Source organism: Cupressus sempervirens, chromosome 11 (genome assembly GCF_028749045.1).
Source record: "Cupressus sempervirens isolate cs-2001-9-10 chromosome 11, ASM2874904v1, whole genome shotgun sequence".
In the NCBI taxonomy this organism is placed as follows: Eukaryota; Viridiplantae; Streptophyta; class Pinopsida; order Cupressales; family Cupressaceae; genus Cupressus; species Cupressus sempervirens.
Window position 1 is genome coordinate 187,603,954 of NC_143128.1, and position 17,384 is coordinate 187,621,337.

Sequence of the window (17,384 nt, forward strand, 5' to 3'; positions counted from 1 at the left end):
AGTTTTTTGAAACAATATGTAGTGAATTCTTGAACTTAGGACTATCATCCTTAAGATTTCCTATTTGTCTTAAGGGAATTCATTTAAAAAATGGCCTCATACAATGCGTAATTCTGTCACTGTATAATTGCCCAATGCAATGCTTAATTGGAGAATTGTCTTGGTGCAAGTCACAAAAAACCCACTTGCCACTATCTTGCTAAAGACCCTAAAGTCTTCCACCTGTAGGCTTCTCTAAGCCACAGCGGTTTCATCTATGAAATTATTGTTTGATGTATTATCTACCACGACTGTAATTGTCTGCATCTGTAAAACTCCTCTCTGAAAAAGGTATAGTTAGGAGTGCTTGAAAGGTACCAATATTTCCTCCCTTAACATTTGGAGAAGTGTGCTTTGTATCAACTTGTTCTTCCTTAAAGTCACTTTGCTCACATCTTATCCCCTTTTGAACATTCTTTTCTTCATTGACCAAAGCCATCTTGATGTGATGTACTTTTCCTTTACCTAGGTGCCTGTGGTGTGGTTCCTATGGGTTCTTATGGGAGAAAAATTAACTTCTTGCTCCTTAATTCATTTTGGCTTCTTTTGACAAGCTTTGCTTCTTAAGCCAGTCCTTCCGGAAAGGTCTTTTGTCTTTCTTAGTTGGTGACCTTAAACTAGAACTTTGCCTTTGAACTTTGCCTTTTGGGCAGAAAACTCCAATGTTTCTAGTCCTTTTAGCATTTTTAAGAGTGGTAGGATTGAAGAACTTTACCCAACTGTGAAGAGGTTTTGATAACTCCTCAAACAAGAGCACTATCAACATCCTCTTTGATACATTGAAACTGTAAAAAACAAGCCTTTGAAAATCTGCAGTATATGCATCAATTATAACACTCAGCTTCAGCCATGCCAACTTCCTAAAGTGCAGCTCAAATCTTTCTTATTGAGTATGTCTATGAGGTTTTGTTGAACTCATGAACATAGGAGTTAATTAGATTATATCACTCTATTAACAATTTGTGATATCACAATTCATGAGCTTCACCATGTAATTGCAGAATAGGGTATGTCACGGCCCTTCATTCTCAAACATAGGGTTTAATAGGTAATATCTAATTTTTAATCCATGATCTTGTTGTGCACTTTTGAGAGCCATCAAAAGTGGGAATAGAGAGTTTGCCTGTCCTCTTCTTCAAATCATAGTTGTTAGGACCCTTTTCTCTCCTTGCAGAGCCAATTTTATATAATTAGAGTGGGTTTCCTTTCAATTTGTTTTGGTTTAGTTGTTTTTAAGAATCAAGTCGTCAATTTGCCTAAAGTCATTTGACTCAAGATCTTTAGTGGCTCAAGTCACTTAGCTTTAGATTTCCCTAGAATCCCTTGATTCTAGTGGTATAGTTTGCTTTAGTTTAATGAAGATGACATTGAAGAAGATGGCATGGAGCTGAGCATTTTGTGTGCAAGGAGATGATTATAACAATATGGTCAACATGAAAACATCAATAAAGAGGTTGCAAGGTTTTCATTGAGCTATTGAAGTAGATTGGGATTATAGAAATGCAAATGTGATGGCCTAAGTAGACATTGATTGAAGGAGGAATCATGTCCAAGAAAAAGCAACATGAAAGGGGGTATCATTGATGTTATGATCAATGTTGTATATCCAAATTTGTTAAAAACATCAACAAAAGGTGATGATCAAATCACAAGTATACACAGATCTTGGAATGGGCAAAGTTATTTTGCAAATCAAGTTTAAAGTCATGAAGAAATATCTAGGCCAAAGTATCGAGATAACAATCATTTCAAGTACAAGTTCAAAAGCATCTCATTGAGAAAATTTTCAAAAGAAGGATGGAGAAGTGATGTTAAAACAAGATAAGCCTATTGAGGTGACACATTTTTGTCTCCACCGTTCTAGTTATTCCACGTGGCATGAGGAATACATTAATGTTTTATCCCTATTGAATTTCTCCTTGGTCCATCCTGAAGACAACATGTATTCAAGAGTAGTTGATGCATCGTTAAATTATATTATCATAATAAATTATTTAAATAATCACAACGGTTAATCTATCTTCTTAATTCCATGAATTTGTGATTAACAATCCACCAACATGTCATCTTCACTTGAAATCATTGACTAACCATCTTACCATTTCACCAAATTATGAAAAATTAAACTGCCAACTGACTTTATGCAAACCTCAATGGCTATTTTTCAAGTTAGGTTAAAAATTGGGATGTAACACTTGTATAACCCTTAACATTAGCCATAGCTGATTCCATACCTTTGCAAACTTGAGTATCATTAAATTGGAGCTACTTTGTTGGGTTCTTATCTTCTTCAACACTGATTTGACCTTCTTGGGCTGATTCTTCTGCCTTGTTGTTCCCACACATGTGATCAAGTGACAAAGTATGCTGACATTTGAAACAAGGCAGCTCTTTTCTCCTTTGATTCTTGCTCATTTTTGGAGATCTTGCAACCTATCTGCCTATTGATATTAGGACCATTTGAACCTTTCAATCTTCTGCTCAATCAATTCACTTGAGAGCTCATAAGCCATGTGTGAGATATATGTTACCCTCTTCATATCATCAGCAATTCTGATTGAAATTGCTTACATAAATCATCATCCTCATCTAGTATTAACTAAGATACTGATGCACCTGGTTTCAAGCCAGATGTGGGTGCTGATGCATGGTGATACGTGGATGTGTTAGGATGCTGCATGGGTGCTGTCAGGAAGCACGACTCTTTCTTGCGGGCGTGAGATGCTTGGGAAAGCATCCAAAGAGAATTGGTAGAGCATCTGGGAGAATCCAAAGAGCATCTGACTTTTTTGAGCATCCAGTCACTTAAGTGACTTACTAAAACATGTGTTTAATTGATTTTTAATTATATTTTTTCTCCTATTCGTGTCAAAATGACCTTAAAAGAGGTCATTCATTGCTCATTTTTCTTGTTTTGTTCGCAGCTTGGCTCTCTTCTCATTTTGTTTGCATACATAAATTATATGGACGCACCCAAACGCATCCAAAACCCATGCATCCACGCATCAGCACCCTACACCTGCATCAGCATCAGAACCAGCGTTGGTAACTTAAAGACATGATAGTTTTTATGCAAGATCTTGCAATGTTTGGATGTTGTTTCCTAAACTCACTTAAGAATCATTGAAACAACTGAAGTATCATTTCCTCACAACAAAGATCCAAAATGACAATAAAAAATCTGAGTTTCACTATAAGTTCCAACGTCTTCACCTTCTTACCAAATGTAGGTTTCTTGATGTCATGCAGTCCAAATAAACTGTCCACAATCACTTGTAATGCCTTCTTTAATATGCTATCATTGTAAGCTGTAATAGGAGCTATTGTTCTGATAATTTCACTAAAGCAAGTGGCAACCATTAGTCTTACACTTTCCTTTCAATGTTTTATTAACCTACAATGCACGAAGCCAACAATGGAGGGCTGCAAAACCCAATTCAAAAGCTTCCAATCTGACTGGTCCACCGTGGAATAAATGAATTTAATTCTTGGATCTTTGAAAGAACATCATCCACAATTTTCAGACTCCAATTACAATCCATTCCCTATTAGTGTTTCTTTTCTGCAAGCCTATTAACCATTCTTCATTAAAGGTATTATTAAATTCCTTTGAGAACACCTTTCTTTTCAACTTTCCATTGTCTTTAATTTGAATTTCAACATCACTGAAAGATTCCTTAAGAAAATTTTGCCCAAATTGAGTCTATGCCCAAACTTATCAATGATTTAGTATTTAGACAATTTGTCAAACATATTGTGTGCAAGGTGATTGAGAGCTTCTGACTGAAGATTTTTGTTCTGATTTTCAAATGTACATCAATCAAGAAAAACTGATTTTAAAGATGTACTTGTTGGGAAAACAGATTATGAAGAATGTACTCATAAGCAAAGTTAATTACGTATTCATAACAAAAACTGCATAAAGTCTACTACTAGGTCAGAGATGATTTTTTCAATTTATTTTTAGCTTTTTGATCCCAACACAATCCCGATTGTAGCTTGTATCATTCACATGTGAGAAGCTATCAGTACTGACCCCTTTACATTCAGATTGCTTACTGTGGTTGAACATGGGCTACCAAAGTTCCAGTTATATATTCTATTTGATATATATATATATATATAAACATGGGCTACCAAAGTTCCAGTTATATATTCTATTTGATATATATATATATATACACACACACACACACACACACATATATATATACATATGTATATCTATACATGTATATATATATCAAAGTAACAAGAATCGGAATCGGCAAGGCCGAATCGAATCGTGAATCGGCAATGAATTGGCAAATTTGAAAAAATCTTTTAAATTTAAAGATTTTAACAATTTAAAACTTATTTCATGCACCCTTTATTGAATATAACTTAAACACACTATAACATCATCAAATAGAAGTCAAAACTTAACATACATAAACATGGAACATAAAATCCATCACATACATAACTATGTTATCTAAAATGTAAATTGTAGGCTAGCTGAGCTGATGAAGTAAATAGAAATCAAATGATCATAATGATTTAAATCATAGAATGTATGTAAGATGATCCATAAGACATCAAATCATAAATGTATGTAAGAATCTAAGATGAAGATCCATGAAAGTTTGAAACATATGTCTATCAATGATTCAGTATCAATATTTGTAAACAAAATATAAAAACAAGGCTCCAGCTCAAGCCTCAGACTCATAGTCATCATCATCATCCTCAACATCATCCTGAAGCTCGGCTGTAGCCTCAGCCTCAGCCTCTGAGTATCCAGTTTGCCTAGTAGCAAGGCATCTAATGTAGGTCCTAGAGGACTGCCGAGCCATATCTCCCGCATGTAAGATGGGCTCACGAACGTCGCTAGGGCCTGTGCCTATGCGTGCACGTGTGCGTCTACCAATGCCTGAAGAACGTGCTCTAGCTGCCTCAGCCTCTATATCCACCTGGTCAACCCACGCACGGTCTTCCTCAGTGAAGACTGGATCCACAACCTCTATGAGCCACTCTGATTTTGGATCAATCTCCTCCAGAATGATTGGAGAGGAGTCAATGCCCAAAATCTGTCTGATCCTAAGACGGAGGTTGTAATGAACAAAGACAATATCATTCAACTTCTGCACTGTCAACCTGTTTCTCCTCTTTGAATGGATGTGCTCAAACATGGACCAACTACGCTCACATCCAGAAGCGCTGCTTTGCTGACTCAGAATACGGATGGCAATTTTTTGAAGTTTTGGGGTTGTGGCCCAAAACATTTGCCACCATCTATCTGCAATAAGGGAAAATAGAAACAATTAGTCTCATTTACAAATTACAAGTTAACTCTAAAATTACATAATCAACTTCAAGTTTAGAATCTAGATTCATGAACATTGAATATATTATTTAATTTTTACCTGGCTGTAGTGCTGTCTGAGCATTTATGGCCATCCTGCCAGAGAAAAGTGGCCCCTCTTTATTGTTGAACTGGTCTAGCTCAACAATCGCAGCAGCGCTATCTTCATCACTACTCAACCTCTGAATCACTGTGTATAAGCCAGTGAGAACCTCCACATCTGACTTGAACTCAGGACGGAAACGATATGCCGGATTCAGAAAGTAAGCTGCTGCATGGATGGGTCGATGGAGCTGATTCTGCCATCTCCTATCGATGATGTCCCAAATAGGGCCATACCTCTCCTGCACTCCTGCATATTGGGCTCTGATGGCCTCCTTGGCCCTATCCATCCCCTCATAAATGTAGCCCATAGAGGGCTTCTCCCCATTAGCAGTTCGTAGCAAAGCTACAAGGGGCTCAGTGACCTACATATAAAGTAAAACAAAAAATTTGAGTCAAAACTTAAATATAAAATAATATAACTTAAAGTAAAAGTAAAATACTAAATGTTAAATTGCAATAAATTTACCTGAAGGATTTCTCTAGCGGGTTTCCAAAAACCATCCTTATCAAATATGCAATCCGCCACATCTATCCCTGCAGTGGTTGTAGCATAGGAAGAGGAATTCCACTCCCGCCCAACAAACATGCTCCTTAATTCATCCTTTGATGTCAACAAGGACTGCAGGGTGATGAAATTTGAGGCAAACCTCGTGATACTTGGGCGAGCTAACTCCTTGCCTTTTGTGTACTTCCTCATTGTGCTAAAGACAAATGAATGATTATAAATGAATTTGCATATGTTTTTTGGCCTTTCCACACATGACTTGACAAACTCAAGTTTGCCAATTTCTTCCAACATGAGGTCAATGCAGTGTGCCGCACAAGGGTGTAATGATCCCATCTTTTGGCCTTCACGTTCTCCAAAGTCTAAGTGGAGGATAAGAAAAAATTAAATTAATTTCTTATAAAGTCATTAAATAAATTAAAATTAAAAGGTGGCTTTATATTTAATTAATTTAATTAATTATTGTATTACAAAGGAGATGCGTCTAGAGTATGTAATAATTATTGGAAAGGTGGAAGCCTCTAGAAGCACAATTAATTATTGCAAGAGAGGAGTTTCTATAGAGTGCATTAATTATTGGAAGGGGGAAGCTTCTAGCACTTGCAATTAATTAATGTTTCAGTTCTTTCTAGAAGGGTGAAGGAATAGGATAAATAGGGGTGAGAGTCTCATTGTTTAGCATGGGATTATTGTATCAGATGATGATGACTTGCATTTGATAAGAGCTTGGATGTGTGAATCACACTCTTTTTTGGCAATAGGGGACGTTCATTCTCTGTTGTAACATTCTAGACGTCATTCCCTTAGGGTTTGGCCTTTGGAATACATCTCTTTGTACTTGATTGCAACATGTTTAGAATTAATATAATTTCAGTAGTTGGTTCAGTACTTGATTGCAACATTTTTAGAATTAATATAATTTCAGTAGTTGGTTCAGCTTTTGGGCATTCCTGGGTGTCCATTACAGTGGTATCAGAGCTATAAGTCCTGCTATCCTGTGGAGATCATATTGATAGCCGGATAAAGATGTATATTAGTCTAGATCAAGATGTGATGTTCAGACAATTATTGGGTACATTAGAGGAGAGGCAACGTATGCAATAGGAGTAGAATAGGCGAATGGATATGATGTTGCAGCTTATGGCTAGACAGATGGGCATCAACATTGATGATTTGTGCGTTGCTCCAGAGCAGAAGGTAGTCGATTTCTCAGGTGGAATCGAGACATGTATAGAGCCAGCCAGCTATGATGTTGGTGATGTGGGCATTTCGGCAGAGTCAGTAGAGACATGCGTGCAAAGTCAGGAGACCACATATGAAGCCTTGTCAGGGGATGATGACGTAGCAATAGTGGAATTAGGAGAATGCGAGGATACTATCATATCAGCAGCCACTTCTATGTCAGTTGAAGCATCCAATGAGGAGTTTAATGGTATAAATGCAGTGGTTGATGTATTTTCTAATGAAGCCACACATGATAATGATTATGAGTTTTCATCAACTACAAATTCAGTTTAGTTTTCTGTTGCAGCAGTTAATGTTGTTCCTATGTCCATATATTTCGATGCGGAAACACCTATTGTTGATACAGTTAGCATGAGTACATATGGTTCACCTACAACTACATCTTTTTCAAAGCATGATGGTGATAATATGCATTCCAATCCAATATATATTATGTGGATGGATAAAGGAAAGAAGACTTTTCATAGATCTTCTATGGAGTTGCCTTATGATGACATTCTGACTTCATCAGCACAAGTTTTGAATGCTAGGCTATAGGGGTTGGTCCTGATGATACGGGTTTGCAGTTGGTTTAACTTCCAAATGAATATCACATATTGGGATCCAGGTGGAGGTTGGAGTCCATTATGTTACTTAATTGCTTGAGGACAAGCAATTTCAAGGAGGGCGGATTTGTAATGATCCCATCTTTTGGCCTTCACGTTCTCCAAAGTCTAAGTGGAGGATAAGAAAAAATTAAATTAATTTCTTATAAAGTCATTAAATAAATTAAAATTAAAAGGTGGCTTTATATTTAATTAATTTAATTAATTATTGTATTACAAAGGAGATGCGTCTAGAGTATGTATTAATTATTGGAAAGGTGGAAGCCTCTAGAAGCACAATTAATTATTGCAAGAGAGGAGTTTCTAGAGAGTGCATTAATTATTGGAAGGGGGAAGCTTCTAGCACTTGCAATTAATTAATGTTTTAGTTCTTTCTAGAAGGGTGAAGGAATAGGATAAATAGGGGTGAGAGTCTCATTGTTTAGCATGGGATTATTGTATCAGATGATGATGACTTGCATTTGATAAGAGCTTGGATGTGTGAATCACACTCTTTTTTGGCAATAGGGGACGTTCATTCTCTGTTGTAACATTCTAGACGTCATTCCCTTAGGGTTTGGCCTTTAGAATACATCTCTTTGTACTTGATTGCAGCATGTTTAGAATTAATATAATTTCAGTAGTTGGTTCAGTACTTGATTGCAACATTTTTAGAATTAATATAATTTCAGTAGTTGGTTCAGCTTTTGGGCATTCCTGGGTGTCCATTACAAAGGGGACCAAAATATGGTGGGGTGCCTCTCCATCAAAAGTTTACCTACAACAATTTTAAGTCAATTAGAAATTCAAATTTCAAAATTCAAATAAATGTATTTTCAAAACTTAAAAAGTTAAAAGTTTACCTGTAGCAACATAACTTGCTGCATTATCCGTCACCACCTGAATCACATTTTGTTCTCCCACCTCTGCTATGACTTCCTCAATAGCGTCACATAAGTATGTTGCATTTTTTACATGTGCGAAAGCATCGATGGATTTGATGAACATGTTATATCCTACAAGTAACAAAACAACAAATTAGAATATTAAAATTAAATGGATCATCAACAAATTAGCATTCAACAAATCAAAATTTACAATTATGTATGTAGGAAAGTAGAATGATCAATCACCTCCACAGGATACAAGAAAATTGAGGAGTATTCTATTCCTCCTATTTGTCCAACCATCAGTCATGATGGTGCACCTTTTGCAGTCCACTCCTTTCGGTTCTCCTCGAGCTCAGTCCTCATGTCCTCTACCATCTCATCCAAGAGGTATTCGCTCAACTCAGCTTCAGTTGGGGCTTTGAACCCCGGACCACAAATAGCAACCGCATCTATCATGTTCTGCCAATAAGGAGCCCTGTCACAAATAAAAATTTAGATGTCAAAGACTCAAATTATAAAACAAGTAGATATAATTAAAGTTTTACTTTTACTTTTAATTTTAACTTTAAAGAAAACAAAGAAAAAGAATCAATTACCTGGCTGCAATAAATGGAATGTTGCAAAAGTACCAAAATTTGCATATCTCCTTTCTGGCGGCATCATGAATCTCCTTGTTCAAACCCATGCCCTCAAGCGTGGGTTGGGAACCAGGAGTAGTGCGGGGCACAAAGTAACTATCCATTCTATTTTTTCTCACTCTTGGCTGCAATAGGTTGGTGTGGGACTCTGTCTCAGTATGTGACCGACTAGCACTAGCACTAGCACGAGTAGAAGAACTATGATAAAAAGGAGGCCTAGAAGAACCCTCTCCAACACAACCTACAGATGCGGAAGCTGATGCAGATGCAGATGTGGATGCGGCTGCGGATGCGGATGCAGGAACATGGGAGCCAATACTCCTTAACCCTTCAAGTTGCATTTTCCTATTGGCTTTGTCTTTTTCAATTTTTTCTAATGCCATTAAGCAAGTGCGTTTTGCCTCAGGAGTTTGGTGAGTGCAAATTGTAACATCATGTCCAGGTATAGCAGCAATGTGGTATTTCAATCTATAAATACCCCCAAAAGTTATTTTTTCTTTACAAAAAATACATTTTGTTTGATATTTGGTTCTTCCAGGAAACTCTTCATTATATTTCCAACATTCATCTTTTCTACCCATTACGAATTTGCAAAAAATGAAAGCAAAGGCTGCTGCAATAATTTTTTTAATGTAAAATATCAAAGTTCGAAGCTAATAAAAGCTACAAAACAACAAACCCTAGTTTGCAACTTAGTAAAAATAAAGAACATTCAAGATCTAAACTAAAAATCTTGAAAACTATAAAAATTTAACAAAAAATGCATGATACACTAAAAATTTAACAAAAAATGCATAATACACTAACATGCAAAAAAAAAATGAGCACTCACCTCTGGCAAATGAGTTGAGGAGTGTTGAGATTGGCTCCTTAATGCTCCCAATGCAATTGATGGCCTCTCCAAATGGATTGCTGATCTCTTTTGTGCTCTTTCTTCTTGCCGGTTAGAAACTTATGGCTTTTCTTTTCTCTTCTTCTCTCTCACTTTTCCTCTCTTTTACTCATGTTAAACAAATAGAAGGCCCTTTAGGGTTATAACAAAGAGAATAGGTCAAAAAGAAAGTAAAAAAAACAAGTGATTTTTTAAAATTTTACAAGTCCATACTTTACTGGCCGCAGGGGATTTCTTGGCGATTTTATCAGGCGATTTGGGCGATTTTTTGGATGAATTGCCGATTTGGGCGATTCAGGCGATTCACTCAATGAAATCAACGATGGCAATTTTCGACTCCAAATAAATCACCATCCATGAATCTGATCGCTGAATTGCCAATTCAGACGATTCTCGTTACTCTGATATATATACATATATACAGATGTATATATATACATGTATACATATATATGTATGTATGTATATATATGTATATATACATACATATATATGTACATATGTATGTATAGATATGTATATATGTATATATACATGTATAGATATATACTATAGATAAATGTATAGTAATGTCTGACTCAATACAAGGGAAGGGACTGTTCGAATTTCCTATTTCCCTCTAAAGTTAGAGCATCTGTACTTTTTCATTCTTATTGCTGGACTGGGATTCATATATATATATGTATATCTATATACATAAATATGTATATATATACATGTATATGTATATATATGTATATAGATATACATGTATATATGTCTATACATGTGTATAGATATATATACATATACATATATATGTATATACATATATAGATATATATATGTATATCAAATTTCTAGTTACATATTCAATTTGATATATATATATATACATGCATATATATATATATATGTATATTTGTATGTGTATATATGTATATGTATACATATGTATAGATGTATATATAATGTATATATATACATGTATACATATATATACATACATATATATGTATATATATATATATACATGCATATATATACATATATATGTATGTATATATATCAAATTGAATATGTAACTGGAACTTTGATATACATATATTTATGTATGTATATACATAGATATATATGTATATACATATATATATATATATATACATAGATATATATGTATATATATATACATGTATATATATACATACATACATGTATATATATAATATACATGTATATCTAATATATATGTATATATATATACATGTATATATATACATACATACATGTATATATATAATATACATGTATATATATATACATGTATATATATATACATACATGTATGTATATATATACATGTATATATATCAAAGTAACAAGAATCGGAATCGGATCGGAATCGGCAAGGCCGAATCGAATCGTGAATCGGCAATGAATCGGCGATGAATCGGCAAATTTGAAAAAACCCTTTAAATTTAAAGATTTTAACAATTTAAAACTTATTTCATGCACCCTTTATTGAATATAACTTAAACACACTATAACATCATCAAATAGAAGTTAAAACTTAACATACATAAACATGGAACATAAAATCCATCACATATGTAACTATGTTATCTAAAATGTAAATTGTAGGCTAGCTGAAGTAAATAGAAATCAAATGATCACAATGATTTGAATCATAGAATGTATGTAAGATGATCCATAAGACATCAAATCATAAATGTATGTAAGAATCTAAGATGAAGATCCATGAAAGTTTGAAACATATGTTTATCAATGATTCAGTATCAATATCTGTAAACAAAATATAAAAACAAGGCTCCAGCTCAAGCCTCAGACTCATAGTCATCATCATCATCCTCAACATCATCCTGAAGCTCGGCTGCAGCCTCAGCCTCAGCCTCTGAGTATCCAGTCTGCCTAGTAGCAAGGCGTCTAATGTAGGTCCTAGAGGACTGCCGAGCCATATCTCCCGCATGTAAGATGGGCTCATGAACGTCGCTAAGGCCTGTGCCTGTGCGTGGACGTGTGCGTCTACCAATGCCTGAAGAACGTGCTCTAGCTGCCTCAGCCTCTATATCCACCTGGTCAACCCACACACGGTCTTCCTCAGTGAAGACTGGATCCACAACCTCTGTGAGCCACTCTGATTCTGGATCAATCTCCTCTAGAATGATCGGAGAGGAGTCAGTGCCCAAAATCTGTCTGATCCTAAGACGGAGGTTGTAATGAACAAAGACAATATCATTCAACTTCTGCACTGTCAACCTGTTTCTCCTCTTCGAATGGATGTGCTCGAACATGGACCAACTGCGCTCACATCCAGAAGCGCTGCTTGGCTGACTCAGAATACGAATGACAATTTTTTGAAGTTTTGGGGTTGTGGCCCTAAACATTTGCCACCATCTATCTGCAATAAGGGAAAAATTGAAAATAGAAACAATTAGTCTCATTTACAAATTACAAGTTAACTCTAAAATTACATAATCAACTTTAAGATTAGAATCTAGATTCATGAACATTGAATATATTAATTAATTTTTACCTGGCTGTAGTGTTGTCTGAGCATTTATGGCCATCCTGCTAGAGAAAAGTGGCCCCTCTTTATTGTTGAACTGGTCTAGCTCAACAATCGTAGCAGCGCTATCTTCGTCGCTACTCAACCTCTGAATCACTGTGTATAAGCCAGTGAGAACCTCCGCATCCGCCTTGAACTCAGGACGGAAACGATATGCCGGATTCAGAAAGTAAGCTGCTACATGGATGGGTCGATGGAGCTGATTCTGCCATCTCCTATCGATGATGTGCCAAATAGGGCCATACCTCTCTTGCACTCCTGCATATTGGGCTCTGATGGCCTCCTTGGCCCTATCCATGCCCTCATAAATGTAGCCCATAGAGGGCTTCTCCCCATCAGCAGTTCGTAGCAAAGCTACAAGGGGCTCAGTGACCTACATATAAAGTAAAACAAAAAACTTGAGTCAAAACTTAAATATAAAATAATATAACTTAAAGTAAAAGTAAAATACTAAATGTTAAATTGCAATAAATTTACCTGCAGGATTTCTCTAGCGGGTTTCCAAAAACCATCCTCATCAAATATGCAATCCGCCACATCTATCCCTACAGTGGTCGTAGCATAGGAAGAGGAAATCCACTCCCGCCCAACAAACATGCTTCTCAATTCATCCCTTGATGTCAACAAGGACTGCAAGGTGATGAAATTCGAGGCAAACCTCGTGATACCTGGGCGAGCTAACTGTTTGCCTTCTGTGTACTTCCTCATTGTGCTAAGGACAAATGAATGATTATAAATGAATTTGCATATGTTTTTTGCCCTTTCCACACATGACTTGACAAACTCAAGTTTGCCAATTTCCTCCAACATGAGGTCAATGCAATGTGCCACACAAGGGGACCAAAATATGGTGGGGTGCCTCTCCATCAAAAGTTTACCTACAACAATTTTAAGTCAATTAGAAATTCAAATTTCAAAATTCAAATAAATTTATTTTCAAAACTTGAAAAGTTAAAAGTTTACCTGCAGCAACATAACTTGCTGCATTATCCGTCACCACCTGGATCACATTTTGTTCTCCCACCTCTGCTATGACTTCCTCAATAGCCTCACATAAGTATGTGGCATTTTTTACATGTGCGGAAGCATCAATGGATTTGATGAACATGGTATATCCTACAAGTAACAAAACAACGAATTAGAATATTAAAATTAAATGGATCATCAACAAATTAGCATTCAACAAATCAAAATTTACAATTATGTATGTAGGAAAGTAGAATGATCAATTACCTCCACAGGATACAAGAAAATTGAGGAGTGTTCTATTCCTCCTATCTGTCCAACCATCAGTCATGATGGTGCAACCCTTTGCAATCCACTCCTTTCGGTTCTCCTCGAGCTCAGCCCTCATGTCCTCTACCATCTCATCCAAGAGGTATCCGCTCAACTCAGCCTCAGTTGGGGCTTTAAACCCCGGACCACAAATAGCAACCGCGTCTATCATGTTCTGCCAATAAGGAGCCCTGTCACAAATAAAAATTTAGATGTCAAAGACTCAAATTATAAAACAAGTAAATATAATTAAAGTTTTACTTTTACTTTTAATTTTAACTTTAAAGAAAACAACGAAAAAAGAATCAATTACCTGGCTGCAATAAATGGAATGTTGCAAAAGTACCAAAATTTGCATATCTCCTTTCTGGCAGCATCATGAATTTCCTTGTTCAAACCCATGCCCTCAAGCGTGGGTTGGGAACCAGGAGTAGTGCGGGGCACAAAGTAACTATCCATTCTGTTTTTCCGCACTCTAGGCTGCAATAGGTTGGTGTGGGACTTTGTCTTAGTATGTGACCGACTAGCACTAGCACGAGCAGAAGAACTAGGATAAAAAGGAGGCTTAGAAGAACCCTCTCCAACACAACCTACAGATGCAGATGCAGATGTGGATGCGGCTGCAGATGTGGATGCGGGAACATGGGAGCCAATACCCCTTAACCCTTAAAGTTGCATTTTCCTATTGGCTTTGTCTTTTTCAATTTTTTCTAATGCCATTAAGCAAGTGCGTTTTTTCTCAGGAGTTTGGTGAGTGCAAATTGTAACATCGTGTCCAGGTATAGCAGCAATGTGGTATTTCAATCTATAAATACCCCTAGAAGTTATTTTTTCTTTACAAAAAATACATTTTGTTTGATATTTGGTTCTTCCAGGAAACTCTTCGTTATATTTCCAACATTCATCTTTTCTACCCATTGCGAATTTGCAAAAAATGAAAGCAAAGGCTGCTGCAATAAAAATTTATATGTAAAATATCAAAGTTTGAAGCTAATAAAAGCTACAAAACAACAAACCCTAGTTTGCAACTTAGTAAAAATAAAAAAATTCAAGATCTAAACTAAAAATCTTGAAAACTATAAAAATTTAACAAAAAATGCATAATACACTAACATGCAAAAAAAAAAAGAGCACTTATGTCTTGCAAATGAGTTGAGGAGTGTTGAGATTGGCTCCCTAATGCTCCCAATGCAATTGATGGCCTCCCCAAATGGATTGCTGATCTCTTTTGTGCTCTTTCTTCTTGCCGGTTAGAAACCTATGGCTTTTCTTTTCTCTTCTTCTCTCTCACTTTTCCTCTCTTCTACTCATGTTAAATAAATAGAAGGCCCTTTAGGGTTATAACAAAGAGAAATGGTCAAAAACAAAGTAAAAAAACCAAGCAATTTTTTAAAATTTTACAACTCTATACTTTATTGGCCGCGGGCGATTCCTGCCGATTTTTTCAGGCGATTCATGCGATTTTTTGCCTGAATCGCCTGAATCGGCGATTCAGGCGATTCACTTGAAGAAATCGGCAATGGCGATTTCCGACTCCAAAAAAATCGCCATTGCTGAATCTAATCGCCGAATCGCCGATTCAGGCGATTTTATGGCGATTCTCGTTACTCTGATATATATATATATATATCAGTCCAGCAATAAGAATGAAAAAGTACAGATGCTCTGACCTTAGAAGGAAATAGGAAATTCGAACAGTCCCTTCCCTTCTATTGAGTCAGACATTACTTTCCCCTGTTTAATCTTTCAACTTGGTCTTATCATAGACGACCCACTAAACATTAACCAACTTGTTGAGAGTTCTCTTCTAATGCCTGGTACATACACACGATTTAATTTGTTCGCAACACTTATTTGTTGTAATGTTGGGACCTCTCATACGTTCTTGACTTCTCAGATTGCTCTCTGATTCCCAGGTCCATGTCTATTTGACTGTCGTGCTTGCAACACATCCGATTCTTGTAGATTGACTATGTCAATAGCTAATAGGTGGTAGCTGATCTTTAACCAGCAAGGGAACAAGCAGGTGCAGTTGAAGAAAAAATGAATCATAGCACATCTATAATAGTTTCCATCTACTCATTTCAAGAGCAGGTAACTCGACGCCAACTATTGGTCTTAGTGATTGATATGTGAAGTTGTAAAGGATGGTTGTCAAGAATTTGAGAATGGTTTGACAAGGTATTACTATCTTTCGAGCTCCTGGAGAAACATCAAAGCTCTCGATCCTCATTTAACTTGTGTCTTAATAAGGTTCCAACATAATTAAACTTCCCTCACAAATGACCTATCTTCACCAGATACAGTTATTAGACTAGTATCATGGTTTTCAATCGCTAGTACAATAACTTTTGTAACTTTCAATCCCATGATTTCACTCAATAACAACTTGTCAAGAAGAGTCTGCTTCATGCAAACTTTAGTAACAGCAGTGAATAGCTGGCTACGGTTCCCTGACAATATTCCTAGCACAAATGGATGCCCAATTTAATAAACGAAGTCTTCAAATAATTGCCCATTAGTTCTTCTCTTTTCTCCTTTGGTTCTTGCTCATTTTTGGAGATCTTGAACATGTATGCCCGCTGATATTAGCTCACTTTCAGTCATAGACCCGTTGAACTTTTCAATCTTGTGCTCAATCAATTCACTTGATAGCTCATAAGCCATTGGCGAGATTTTATGTTCCCCTCTTCATATTGGCAGAAAATTTGATTGTAATTGCTTACATAAATCATCATCTCATCTAATATACAACCATTCCCTGTTTGTGCTTCTTTCTGCAAGTCTCTTAACTGTTCATCATTTAATGTGTTATTATATTCCTTTGAGAACACCTTGATTTTCAGGTTTTCCATTGTGCTCAATTTGAATTCCAATACCACCGAAAAATCCCTAAAGGAAATCTTGCCAAAATTGAGTCTATGCTTGGACGTCTCAATGATTCAATATTCAAACATATTGTGTGCAGGCTGATTGAGAGCTTCCAACTGAAGATTTTTGTTCTCAGGTTCAAACATACATTAATGAAGCAAAACTAAGTTTAAACATGTCCTCAGTGGGGAAACATATTATGAAGAGTGTACTAACAAGCAAAGTTAATTGTGTGTTCATAACAAAAAAACTGCATATGACTGCTGGATAAGATATTATAACTTTCAGAATTCAACTAGAGATGATTTGTTTTTAACTTTTTGAACCCAACACAAGCTCAATTGCAGCTAATATCACTCACGTGTAAGAAGCTAGCAGCACTGACTTTTTTAGTCTGATATTACTTACTGTTGTTGAACAGGGTCTACCA

The 17,384-nt window shown here is 36.1% G+C and overlaps 2 protein-coding genes across 7 annotated transcripts in view; one reads left to right on the forward strand and one right to left on the reverse strand.

The window, feature by feature from the left end:
* The window catches only part of LOC149528823 (phospholipid-transporting ATPase 3-like), a 264,933-nt gene that overhangs the window by 143,704 nt on the left and 103,845 nt on the right, over positions 1 to 17,384 (forward strand). The window lies entirely within an intron of this gene.
* LOC149528824 (uncharacterized) lies at positions 566 to 16,750 on the reverse strand. The gene is made up of 8 exons (XM_089811132.1): positions 16,681 to 16,750; positions 16,381 to 16,548; positions 14,397 to 14,748; positions 14,042 to 14,274; positions 13,772 to 13,924; positions 13,286 to 13,686; positions 12,776 to 13,181; positions 566 to 849 (listed from the first exon to the last, which is right to left on the reverse strand). Exons 1-8 carry the CDS (start codon positions 16,748 to 16,750, stop codon positions 566 to 568), a joined length of 2,067 nt encoding a protein of 688 aa, XP_089667258.1.

Coding starts and splice junctions, on each gene's coding strand:
- LOC149528824 (XM_089811132.1), bottom strand. CDS start 16,750: ATGGCTTATGAGCTATCAAGTGAATTGATTGAGCACAAGATTGAAAAG. Junction 14,275..14,396: donor ATTCCATTTATTGCAGCCAG/GTAATTGATTCT, acceptor TATTTGTGACAG/GGCTCCTTATTGGCAGAACA. Junction 13,687..13,771: donor AGCAAGTTATGTTGCTGCAG/GTAAACTTTTAA, acceptor AAATTGTTGTAG/GTAAACTTTTGATGGAGAGG.